General features: G+C 33.8%; 1 protein-coding gene across 1 annotated transcript in view; it reads right to left on the minus strand.

The window, feature by feature from the left end:
• The window catches only part of Polr1C (RNA polymerase I and III subunit C), a 48,441-nt gene that overhangs the window by 31,459 nt on the left and 3,667 nt on the right, over positions 1–13,315 (minus strand). The window contains exons 3-4 of the mRNA XM_076497931.1: positions 2,991–3,098; positions 2,392–2,524 (exon numbers count right to left, since the gene is read on the minus strand). Of these exons, the coding sequence (XP_076354046.1) occupies positions 2,392–2,524; positions 2,991–3,098 (241 nt within the window). The remainder of the gene's footprint in view (positions 1–2,391; positions 2,525–2,990; positions 3,099–13,315) is intronic.

Consider the following 13,315-nt stretch of genomic DNA (forward strand, 5'->3'; position numbering starts at 1 on the left):
TTTCAACAAATATATCTCCAGATCGAAGCTTCTTTACTGACTTTGGAGAGCCAGCAAGACCCTCTAGTCCCTTCTGAATAAAAAAGGGGGACAATTGCCCTAAAGGTTTTTTGAAAGAGAATGTAATATAAGAAAATGAGGTACGTGTGTTACAGATGTTGAAGATTGCTGCTCAGAGTCTTCAAGAGGTGGTCATTTACCTATTGACTGTTTTTCACTATTTTATTTCAATTTTTCGTAGGAGGATCCATAGGAAAAAAGGAAAATTTCGGTACCCACTGACCCCACCCACCATGGAGCCTTACGAGGGGACACACTACAATGTCATGCAAGGACATTGCAGCAACGCCAGGGTTTCATGAGCACTATACCCAAACACCAGCATCAGACACAATGTCCACAACACCCGCTGAGAACTTCCAACACTGGTACTTGGTTGACTCTTGCCCAAGTGACCAGCCAACTGACCCAAGGGCCGCCAGTCTACAGGAATTCAAGGCCAAAGTGGTGTGTTAGGGTTGGACCCCTCAACCACCAGGATCCTCTCCTCCCCTTCATGGGTCACCACGCACAGCAAACACGTGGGTGGATGTTTAGATCCCAGAGGAGGTAAACTGAAAGAACCAAACCTTCCCTGGGAAGACCTCTCACCACGTACAGGATTCCACACCGAGGGGAGAGTTTGAAAGAACATAATCACCTGAGATAGTGCACTGGATTGCCATAAAACCCTGTTTTGAAAAGCAGACAATACCAATTTATTCAATATAAGGCATAACAGCAATGGGCAGCTATCCCCTTCTGCTTTACCCATGTAGTCCAAGAGTGATATAGTTGGCAAATTAACTGCATCCAAAACCTTCTCTAAAAGATAGTGACATCCATGCAAGGATAGAATGAGGGCCATATCATCTTCATCACCAACCAAGAATCGATGATTCAGGTCTGCACTAATTCCTGGGTACAATCCACGAATCAATACCCTACAGCAATCTGGAACAGAATGTCCAGCACTGAGAGGATGGATTCAGCTTGTGCAAGAACTCATGTTGATTGGTTCACTCAATTCCAATAAAAAATTGTGAACTGCATGTGTAACAAGTCCACTCCAGATAAAGTGGAACATATAACAGAAGGTCACATCAATTTTAAGATTATGGATCAACTCACTGTACATATGAATGAATAGTAAGAAGCCACATCAATTACTACAATAACAGATCAACTCCACATTAGTGTATGTAAGATAAGAAGGCCACTTCAGATGTGAATGTGATGGGTCAACTCCAGTAGTTGTGGGTATTGTTAAATCTGTAAATTGTATTAGATACTTTACCCATGCGTTCCATGTGTGTTATGGTCTGGAACAGACTCGTTTATGAAGTAATTATCAAAATATAGATAACTTTCCACCAATCTTATAGAACACCCCATCTTTACAGCAAGTGTGTGAAACCATGGACAAGAGTGCACAATCAACATGGCATACAGTGCAAATTTTGTTGTTAAAGAAAACCTAATCAGGCATTACTTGCAACAGAGCAGCATCCAAGAGATGAATTTGAAGAAAAGAACTCATTAATAAAAATTCACCCAGTCTGATAGTCATATCTAAGTCTGAAGTATAGCCACAGACAGTAGGCAATACACCAAGGTTGTAGAAGACAGGAGATAAAGGTCAACATGCCTGATTGCAGAATCTCCTCCAAAGACCAACTGAAATGAGCAACAAGGGAAAAGGAGAGGTGGCAGATTTAATATGAGATAACACAGAAGAATGGAAGAGGACAGGAGGAAAAAACCAACTGGATGAAACAACAAACCCAATTGATAAGGGTAGAGAGAGAAAGGTCCAAAAAGGAAGATGGTTTCTAAAGCATAAACAGTTGTAAACGAGAACCTCTGAAGGAAGCTATGCAGGTGACATAAAAACAAAGTGCACACACCAGATGTATAAATCTGTGTGGATCAGAAGAAGTGTAAAATGAGAAATAGCAGGAAGGGAAATGAATGAAAAGGAGAAGTTATCTTCATGGATTAAAAGGGTAAGGACAAGGGATGGGAAAATCCTGTGGTAATGAGAAAAAACAGAGGTATGGGATAGAGCCACCTAAAATATATTGAGGAAACCAAAGACCCATTCTCAAAGACCATAAAAGAAACTTAGAGACACCAGCAACTATGGAATGAGAAGTGTCTTTAACTACTGTTTTCACCTGAATTTCTTATTTGAATCATATATTGCTTGCACTCTTGTTAATTTTTCCTTATTGAATGTAAAGTATTTTCCATTGTTACTAATTTTTTATTTTTAACACACAAAATGTTTAAATTTATATTTGCTAAACTTACAAAAGAATGAATCATCTTTGTTTTTCAAATAATGCCTACCTTCTTGCCTGTACTCAAACAGACGAGGATCAGCTTTGATAGGTATCAACCCAAGACGATGAGCAAGCACTTCATCCTGAATAATACTGGTATTATTATAAATAAACACTTTCTCTATGGCCATTGTTGGAACCTAAGAAAATAAAAATGTTCTTCATTCATGAAGGTAAAAGCAGTATCACTTCCAACAGTCCAATTCTGAATGCAATGTAAATACAATTCCCCATTACAGTAACAAAACTGAAAAAGACAAATACAATGGCAAGGCACAAACTGATGAACAAAGACAGAATAGCCACTATTGACAGATAATTTTAAAAGTAAAAAAGATGAATGATTTGGTAACAACTGTATAATATACTAGGAGTATACAAATGGTTGAACACAACCTTAAAACAAATTAATATTTTTTTTAAATCAGTGATAACAAGAAAACCCACTTGTAAAGAAAAATATATATGTAAAAACAGCTGGTTTGTTTCACATAAATTTACAGCAAGTTGTGTAAAGGAAAACTGAATAGTATTTTGTATTAGCATTCAAACACACACAGCTTTACTAACTAAAAGGACACTGTATGTAAAAAATGTTGTACTCACTTCTGCTAAAAGTATCCTCCTAATAGCATTAGTAATAGCTGCATCAACACCAATCATGTCATATTCCAAACAAAAGTCTTCCTTTCTTACAATGTTGACTTTAAACTTCTAAAACATGATAAAAAAAATACATATCAGATTCACATCACCAAAGGAATGAAAATTTCAAAGATTTTTTGCATCATTACTAGGACTGAAAAATGTTAAAATGTATTTTTCACAATTTAAAATTTTAAAATACAAGACAAACACATATCTTATAATAAAGAGCAACATATACACATTCTGTATTTACCTTCTGGAAATAATTATAATTTTTGTATTGTGTTTTGAAATGTCTTACAAGTTAACCCTATATATTTCTAAATAATTTTACTAATAAATGTTACTAATTTGTTCTTGATTTATTCATGAAGACAACTTGTTTGAAAAACACTGGGCTTCACATTTATTTTTTCTGAATTATAATTCATATTATCATGAATCATTACAATGAAAAAATATACACCTTGCAAGTTATTTGGCTTTTCTAGGCATTCAGCAATCATAATACTGTTAATTTATAATGGTCTTTCCTATTTCAGCAAATAAAAGGAATAGCTTTATCATCTATATTTAATCTACTAACAATTATTAATGAAAGTTAAGAAATATATAAAAACACTTTGAGGAATATACACAACATGATTCAAATTACAAAAGGCTAAAGAACTTAAAAGGCCTGCATGTACAAGGTCTCCAAAGCTTACAGTGTGCAAGTAATTTTTCAACTGTATCATCTTGATCTCTGTTTGTAGTTATGCCTATTATTTCCATTTGATGTTAACTATTTTAAAAGACAGCTCAAGCACATATATTTAGATTAATACACCTATGTTTGACTTTTATACACTTGAGTTATGAAAAAAGGCTTAAAATTTGAAACTTAATTTTGCTAAAACATATGGTAATTACAAAGGATTTAAAATATTTAGAATTAAATACTTAAAACTAGAATAATGGATATCTTTATTTGTGGGGGAATTTTGTTTTGACAGACTGTATGTTCCTATAAATGTCAACTTTTCAAAGTAAAAACGCTCATGTGAAGTTTACAATGGATGGTTGGATTGAATAAGTTTCTGTTGTTGTTTGTTAATACTAGGCAATTGCATGAAAATTAAAACATTTACACTTTGTGGTAAGAGTGATAATTCTGTAGCAAATGAAGAACAAGTTTTTGCAAGGCCATACTTCTATAATATAACGATACATGTGTAACTCTGAGATACCTTGTCTAATTAATGAAATAGACCCCTCCTGCACAGTGATAATAAAAGTTGAATTAATAGTAAGAGATTGACATTTTATAAGTAGGGGATTTCTATGCTAATCTAATGCAACAACCTAGAAGAGACAGATTTTTTTTCTAAATAATATAACAACTTCATTTTTTCATAAAGCTTCAAAGTTAGTTATTAATCAACTAGATTATACTATTCATGGTGAGAATTTAAAAAAAATAATACTATATCATGACATAAAAAACTTTAGTGTAGAAATTATTTAATTTATTTTGTGATGAATATTGTACACTTGTTTAGTTTGCTTTTTGTTTTATATAAAAAAAAAGTTAAAATCAGACAATTATAGCAAGCAGATGATTTAGTAATAAACATAATAGTATGAAATGTGTGGGAAACAGAAGACAAAGACAATGGAAAAAGAGAATAAAGTCACAACCAAGAAAAAGTTCAGTGTGAAACTAAATGTGGTAGAAGTGATTGGCTTAATGATCAACATAGGCCTAATGTTTAATATGTTAAAGAAAAACTAACTGTGGAAAAGGAGAAAAGAAGAGTAATTTATTCTGTCAAAACACAGCTCTAAAGCAATGGCATCTGCGTGAATGCACTTTGACAAAAGAAACAGGATATTTTGAAAAAGGATTGACCAAATGTTTACTGAAAAAGCAGAACACTTGTCACAATTTTAAGTGGTTGGTTGGTTTGGTGTTTTACAGTGCAAAGCAACCAGGCTATCTATGCCAAATATCCAGTAAAAAGTTAAAATTAGTAAAATTCATAAAATGAAATTAAGGTAAAACAAAACAAAATTTAATTTTTGAATTAAAAACATAAATAGAATTAAATCCAATGTTTACATCTAGTCTACAGCAGTAAGAGAAAAACTACAGTTATACAAGTTGTAAAGAACTTTCTGTAGCATAGGTGTAATTATAACAACTCATCAGAAAGACTAAGGGGTAAGTTCAAAAACTATCCTTAATCACCTGAAGTTGGCCTTTCCAGTATTGGTTTTGAGTTATTTGACATTATGGCCATTTTCTAATTTCAAATCAAACTAGATGTACCCTAATTCTTAAAAGGAAATCACATAAAAAAGTCTACTGTATAAATTAAAAAACGTAAATAATATTAAAAAGATTAATGGCCTTTGAAAAACTAAAAACAGTGTCACCATTGCCAATAACATTGCTTAACATTACAGATAAACCTTGGGAGAGAATGTATTTAAAATAGTGGCGTTGTTGAGAGTCACAACGATGGCAAGACAGTAAAATGTGGCTTAATGTGACCTGAGTGTTACACAGACAACATATTGGTGCATCAGTCACAGATAAAAGAAAATGATGAGTTAAAAAACTGTGACCAATGCATGGTCTAGGTTAGAACAACTTCTTTCCGATTCTTATGGAAGCAAGATGGTCCAAGTCCAATGGAGGGTTTTATTTGGAAAAGCTTGTTTTCACATTGCTTACTCCAAGTCAACTATCAACTGGCATGAAGAGCCAAGCCTTGAATACAAGACCATAGTTTATGTATGGAACATATAAACAGCAGTGATAGTGCCAGAGCAGACAGATTTAGTTGCAGTATCGGTAAGCTGCTTCCTGCGAATACCAATGTGGCCTGGTATCCAGAAAAACTGGATAGAAGTAGACGTTAAAGAGAAATGGGCCAGCCAATTTTGAACATTGCCAAGAACAAGGTGTGAACTAAAGTGAAGCAATTCCAGGGCCATTAGAGAACTAAGCAAGTCAGTATAAATAGTGCAGTTTGAGTACTGCTTAGCTCCTATGTGATCCAGGGCAAGAGAAATGGCATACAGCTCAGCAGTGAACACAGAAGCTGTAGAGGGGATTCTGCATGCAACCACCAAACCACAACAAACCATGGCAGAGCCCACAGTCACCTGATTTTGAACCATCTGTATAAATAGGAATGAAAGGATGGTTTGAAAGATGTTTAGCAAATAACAGACAGTATTTCCAATGGGTAGTGAATGCTTTTCTCAAATGACTTAAAGATAGGTTACATCTGGAGACTGTAAGAAGTCATGGTAGGATGGGCTGGCCAATGAATACAGCAATGTTATCCAAGAACAGACCCAATTCATCTAATTGTGCCTGGATACAAAGGCCGAAAGGAGCAATGGCATATTGTTTGTTGTGAAAAAGTGTGACTCACCGAGGAAGAAAAAACAACCCTAGGTGAGATGCTTTTGTAAAGAATAAAGTTTCGAAGCATATAGTAAAGACAGTTGCAAATGGAGGAGAAGCAAAGAAGCTTCATGAGACTCTGTGTATAAGCTCTGAACTGGGGAAGTGTGGAAAGCCCCAGTGCAGAGCCGAAGTCCTTGATAATGAATGGGGTCCAGTATTATTAAGGCCAAGGTCCTGACAGAACTACAGACCAGTGATCCATAGTTGAGTTTCGATCAAATAAGAGCACGATACATCTTTAGCATAGAATATCAATCTGCTCTCCAAGTGGTGGAAGAGAGAACACGGAGGATGTTCAATGCTCTTGTACATTTGACAAGTAGATGCTTGTTGTGTAGTATGAAGGTCAGCTTATGGTCAAAGATAAGCCACAAGTACTTTGTCTCAGGGACCACAGGCAGCACAACTTCACCAATATGGAGTTCAGGATCAGGGAATGGAAATGGTTTTAGAGAGAGAGAAGTTAAAGCCGTTTGCTGTGGTCCACTTCAGTAAATGATAGAGAGCAGTTTGTAGCTGCAGCTCAATATACTTCATGTTTGACGACTGATATGAGACGTGAAAGTCGTCGACATAGAGCCCGTTTGCAACAGTAACAGGTAATTGTTCAGTGAAAGCGTCAATCTTTATACTGAAAAGTGTGACACTTAAAACACAGCCCTCAATATTAAGTGAATTATGCATGGAATACTAGTGTGATAGAAATAGAATAGGGTAGTTCAGCTTGTCAAATGAAATTCTAAAATAATTGAATAGGGCTAAGTGGAAGAGAACTATAATATCTTTACGATCACAATAGCGCAAAGAATTTGTTGTACATAAACTAAACTAGTTTTGAATATATATATTATTTTGAAAACACTTGAAATGCATGTTGTCTCCTTACATTTGAATTTACCACCACCAAGTCACAGACACCTACTGTGGAATAATTTTAAGCCCAACAGCAACAACACAGTACAAATTTATACACTTAAGAAATATAAGTAAAAGCTTTTAATTGACAATTGGCAAACACATAACCTTGACATCTGATACAGTATAACACTAAAACATTTGAGCAAATTTTTTGATTATTAAGGTGTAACTCTTCAAATTCAAAAAATTGAAAATCTTAAATATAATAAGTCTACTACACAATACCACAGAATTTGATGATAAGGAGCCCACTTTGAAACTGAAGTTGGAAAAATGGCTTGAATTGGTAGTAAAGGAAACTTTATTACAAGTTTAGCACAGTAACAAATTAAGTTCCCTTCACTACCAACTCAAGCCTGTCTTTAAATGTATAGTATCACAAAATACCAAAACATCATTCAATTGATAAACACAAAACATTGTATTTAAGTAATTTTATAACACAATGAAACCTTAAATTGCAAGCTTTTAAACTGAAAAAGGCTGTCAACTTTAGTAAAAAAATTATAAAACAGTTACTTTTGCTATAACTGGTAATAAACTGTTATCAGTTGTTTTTGTTACTTTTCACTATTATCAATGTTAAATTTTACAAAACAATAGAAGGAAAGATTCCCTCCCCAAAAGTTCACACAAAGATTGTTGTCTTTGTTAATTTAACATTTATTGTCTTTCTTATTATAAAGGTTTAAAATAGAGACATACAAACAAAATGAATTGTTTATACCTCTTACAAAGTAACATGTCTGTGACACTTGAACAAAATAACCTAATGCTTAACCTTGAACCAACTATAAGAAAGCATTAAGCAAAATAGACCTATGCTAGTTCAAATTGTGGATCCATATGTACACTGCATCCATATTGATGTCAAAGGGTTAAGTATCAATTTGACCACCAGTTATTAACAATATATAACATATCACAAGGACAAAAAATAAATATCCAGCTGGACAAAATATCAGTTACTTTCTTAAAGATGCCAATAAAAGGAAAATGTTCTCATTAAATTAACAATTTCATACTTTATAAAAAAACAACGGATCGTATAATGAGCAAAGTCTAGTTTTCTTTTATTTTATTTTAATGGTACAACATTAGGTACCATCTCATCCAGCTTTTGTACTATTGGTTTCACTAACATTACTATTAACTAAAAGTTTCTGGAAATTTATGCTTGCAGCTGCACAGTGTTTGATATTAACTTATGTTACTGCACCAGTCAGACCATTTCTTTAAGAAATTAATAACCTGACCTTAAAATGAATTAATCAGCAGATATACTTTGTTCTAAGGTGATAAATATAAAACATGTCCCTGTTGTGGAATACACAGTAAACAAGATCTTCATTCCCATTTCACTCCACCCATTTAAATTTACTCTTCCACTTCTGATAGAAGATTGTTTTCCTTTTCATAATTTTTAAAAAATTTCACCCATTCCTTTTGGTGTCTTTTTTCTCTCTCTTCCTAACCTCGAAAAGTGTAAAACTGAATTTATATAAAGACTTCAAATAAATACTTTGTGCCATGAAGTACACAGTGAGTGAACCACCAGGGAGACTGTATCACCTTCCTACTGATGGAGGATATCAGCATAATGGTATAACTTCATAAGCTGGGGCAGACAACCTGTAAGTGGTCTTCCTAGGCTTGTGGCAACATAGGAAATTAACAAACAGATTTTATGAGATAACTCATTAAAAATGGAAAGAGGAAATGTAACATCTCTAATAAAAAAACTGTGAAGTCACAAATGATTTACTGAGTTAACATGATCATCAGCTATAGTCTTGTTCTACTAGATTCTGTTCCCTGTATCCTTGATTCAACAAAACTATGTAAACCATACATGTATGTGAATCAGAATGTTGACAAGAAACAACAGGAAATACTGAGTTAAAAAATTGACAGTTTATGAAATTTTAAAAGAAATTGTAGTAACAGTAAATTTAACATGACCAGTCAGGCTATGTTGGCACAAACTGACATTAAAAATTATGTTTTTGTTTCATAACATTTTTGTAAACAACAATGACAATGTTTAAAATGTTATTTCTAATGTTATAAAACATCCTAAAAGAAACTGGAAACATTTGCACCAATTTAATTATTGCTGCATTATACAACATGTTCAAATATGTTTAAGTTTATTTTTTATACCCATGTTGTAACAAATTACGTATGTATTAAAGAAATATTACTTTATTTAATTGCATAACTTAAATACTATGCATGTATACACACAACTAAATATCTTTCTCTAATGTTATTAATATTAAGTCTATTTGTAGTCTAATTTAAACATTAGGCTTAATACATAAATGTAACTTAAAGCTTAGCTGAAACACTTCTTTATTCATGATGTTAGAAAACACGTAAATTCAAAAGTCTTGATAGAAATGAAAAGAAACCCTATGACCTGAGGACTTTAAAAAGGTGGGCCTTTTCTTCTTCAGAGAGACCTGGCATGACCAAGTGGGTTAAGGCATTCGACTTGTAGTTCAAATCCCTATCACACCAAACATGCTCATCCTTTCAGCCGTGGGGGCATTATAATGTGACAGTCATCCCACTATTCATTGGTAAAAGAGTAGCCCAAGAGTTGGCAGTGGGTGGTAATGACTAGCTGCCTTCCCTCTAGTCTTACACTGCTAAATTAGGGATGGCTGGTGCTGATAGCCCTTGAGTTGCTTTGCGTAAAATTCCAAAACAAAACAAACTTCTTCACAGACAAACTGTAAATGGTGGTGTAATCAAATGAGTGATAGGTATAAAGGGAATTTAGTAACTTTTATTTTGTTTTTGTCTACAACTCAATGTCAGAAACTTAGATGTTCATTAAACAACCACTAAGACATAAATGAAATGTTAATCAACTTGTCACAGAGCAATAAGAAAAACTAAAGCACAATTTGCTTTGTAATTAAACCTAAAGTTAAAAACATTTGCAATAATTTATTCTAGGCCCTAGTACATAGCATTTCTCAAGAAAGAAAAAAAATATCAATTCTAAGTCTGAATTACTTGTGAATTTTGCTGTGAAATCACAGACTATTTTGCTGTGAAATCACCAAATTATTAAAAAATTCTAACAAATCAACATGTACGTTGAGCATTTAACACCATAGCTGGCCTCACAATAACAGTTGGTAGTTTTGCTGCTAAGTAATGATGTAAGCTTAGGACCACTACCAAGAAAGGAACATGTCATGAAGACAGAAACTCCCTATTAAAAAGTTAATTTGACATGCACACACACACAAGAACAATACATCTGATTGAATGAGGTATTGACAATACTTCTTTTCTTGGAAGTTTGAAGGTGCACTACTGAGATATTTGAAGTGAAGAACAAACCCAAATGAACCAGATATTGGGTGTAAGATAACTTCTTCAACCTGATTGGACTGAGATGAGCCACCTCCCCAAAAACGAAGAGCACGGTTGGATGAGTCATTTTGGGAATGAAGCTAAAAACAGTCAGTCCACCATATAATCATAATATAAAGGCATACACTATGACACATATAAAACAATGTGTGGGGGCAAATGCCAAGCCAAAAGGGAGAGCTCAGAACAGATAAACTTGACCGAAATGTACAGAATGAAAATAAAGACTGGATGTTAGGGAGATGGGAATACAAAATACACATCAAAAACATTGATCTTCATCATCAAAAACCCTGGAGAAAAAAAGATTGGAAAATGAGAAAGTTCATCAACTGAGAAAGATCAATAAACTGACAAAGGTGAAATACAACAATGACCAAATACCACTTCCCAGTATACTGTGGAATGGCATACAGTTGGGAATAAAATGCCAGAGAAGGATGAGAAACCCTTTTAATAGCATTCTTGGTCAGAAGGTCTGACACTAACTTGAAAAAACAATGGTTGGAGAAGGATATGCTGGAGGAAAGAAAAGGATAAACAGGAGATAATGGGGAGGGGATGAAAAATGAAGAGTAAAGCCAACTACTAAAACTTACAGATTCTAATGTTTGGCCGCATAAAGATTCCACATATTCACAACTCCTGAACCCAGAAGATAGTCCCTGATACCAACAGATAGTGGAAGAACAGTTGGGAGAAGAAGAATAGGATAGAAGAACACAGAGAAGGAAGTAATTAAAAGTATAGAAAAAAACAACTGGAAATGAAGAATCTTGGAAAAGAATAGAACACAAAGATAGTCAAGGGAAGATGCTGGCACAGAGCCACAGCCCATGACTAAAAAGACTGAGGTACTCCAACAAAAACCCACTTGTTGAGGTAAGGAGGCAGACAAAGGTCCCCAAGATAAGAGAGAAATAAATGTGTTTGGACAATATGAGAATTTCTCCCTGATATATCATGCCAATAGAGTAGCCAAATGAAAAGACACAAGACCAAAGAAGAATGCTCTAGCATAAGAAAAGGGAATTCTGTCAAAAGCCCTTTCAGGAGAATAGTGGACTGTAAATGAGAATGAGGCATAGCAACAGAGTGAAGACAAAAATGCTTTCAGCATGGATTTTAGATATTAGGAGAAGTAGGAAACACATATTTTGATGAGGTTGAATGAAGGTGAGGTAAGGATTATAACAAATATAACAGAATGAAAAAAAGAACTAATTTGAGAAAAAAGTCAAGGAAAGTTGCAGAATGTTGAAGTAAACCCAAGTATGTACTGGAAAAAATTGTTTGTTAATATAGGTGGTAGGAAAAATGCTTAAAATCCATGCCTTCACAGACAAAAATTATAGGAAAAGATATGTCCATGTCAAGGCCTAAAAAAGTGATGATATATCTAGAGTGAACAAAGTCCAGATGCTCAATACTAGACAGTGTGGAAGGTTCAGATTTCATGATGTTGCTACTAATATGATTCACAAAGTTTATCTCAGAAAATATATTCTTAGAACAGGCTAAAGTATTAATGTTGTCTATCAGGTTTCACTGAAAGCAAAAACAGTTTTAATTTGGGAATACCAAGTCAGTTAAGATGTTTAAATATTTAAAAAAACTTGATCAAAATTACCAATATCATTTTGATATAATATAAAAAGTAAGGCAAATTTAAAGAGGCCAACATTATTTGGTGAATGAAGAGCATGTCATTGACATGTAATCCCAACATGGCTAATTTTTACACCAGAAAAATTATGAAAACAAAGAAAAATCAAAAACTGTCTGCATCAATGCTTGGGACCTCCAAAAAGGTATCTTTGTAAATTTTAAATTAGTCAAAATATAGCTAAGTAATTTTCCAGAAGCCTCAAAATTATGCTTTCCTGAAAGCTCTATCCCTCCCAAATGTTCCAAAATGGGTAAATCCAATATTTTTTGTAGCTAAATATGTTGGGTACATAAAAATCTATATATTTATGCCACTTTTTATCTTCACTGCTGTGTATGTAACCGAGTAGGAGCCCAAAATATACATATACAGGTTCTATCCTTTGACTTTACCAGTTCCTTAAAAAGGCCTAAACCAAAAAAAATAAATATATCTTAGCATATTGAATTGATATATTTATCTACCAAGTTTGAAGCTAATCCACTGACAAATGAAGGAATGATGGTTAAATTCAAAGTGTCTGGAAGAAAAGAAAAACAGTATATCTCTCTGAGAGACACAATGATTACCAAAACATTAGAAATTATTTCTAATCACGCTCACAAAAACACATTTAAAACCACATGCAAGAATTAACAATTTGTTTCAAAATTTCAGTATTTTACTTAAGGAAGGTGAAAATGTCAAGTTCAAAGTAAATGTCCCTAGCTATCTGTAACTTAGCAGTGGCAGATTGAAGGGAAAGTATGTAGTCAACACCAACCATCACCAATTCTTGGAATACTTTTACTTAGGAATAGGTATATCACCTTCATCACCAAATGGACAAGCATGTTTTGT

This window comes from Tachypleus tridentatus, chromosome 4 (genome assembly GCF_004210375.1).
Source record: "Tachypleus tridentatus isolate NWPU-2018 chromosome 4, ASM421037v1, whole genome shotgun sequence".
In the NCBI taxonomy this organism is placed as follows: Eukaryota; Metazoa; Arthropoda; class Merostomata; order Xiphosura; family Limulidae; genus Tachypleus; species Tachypleus tridentatus.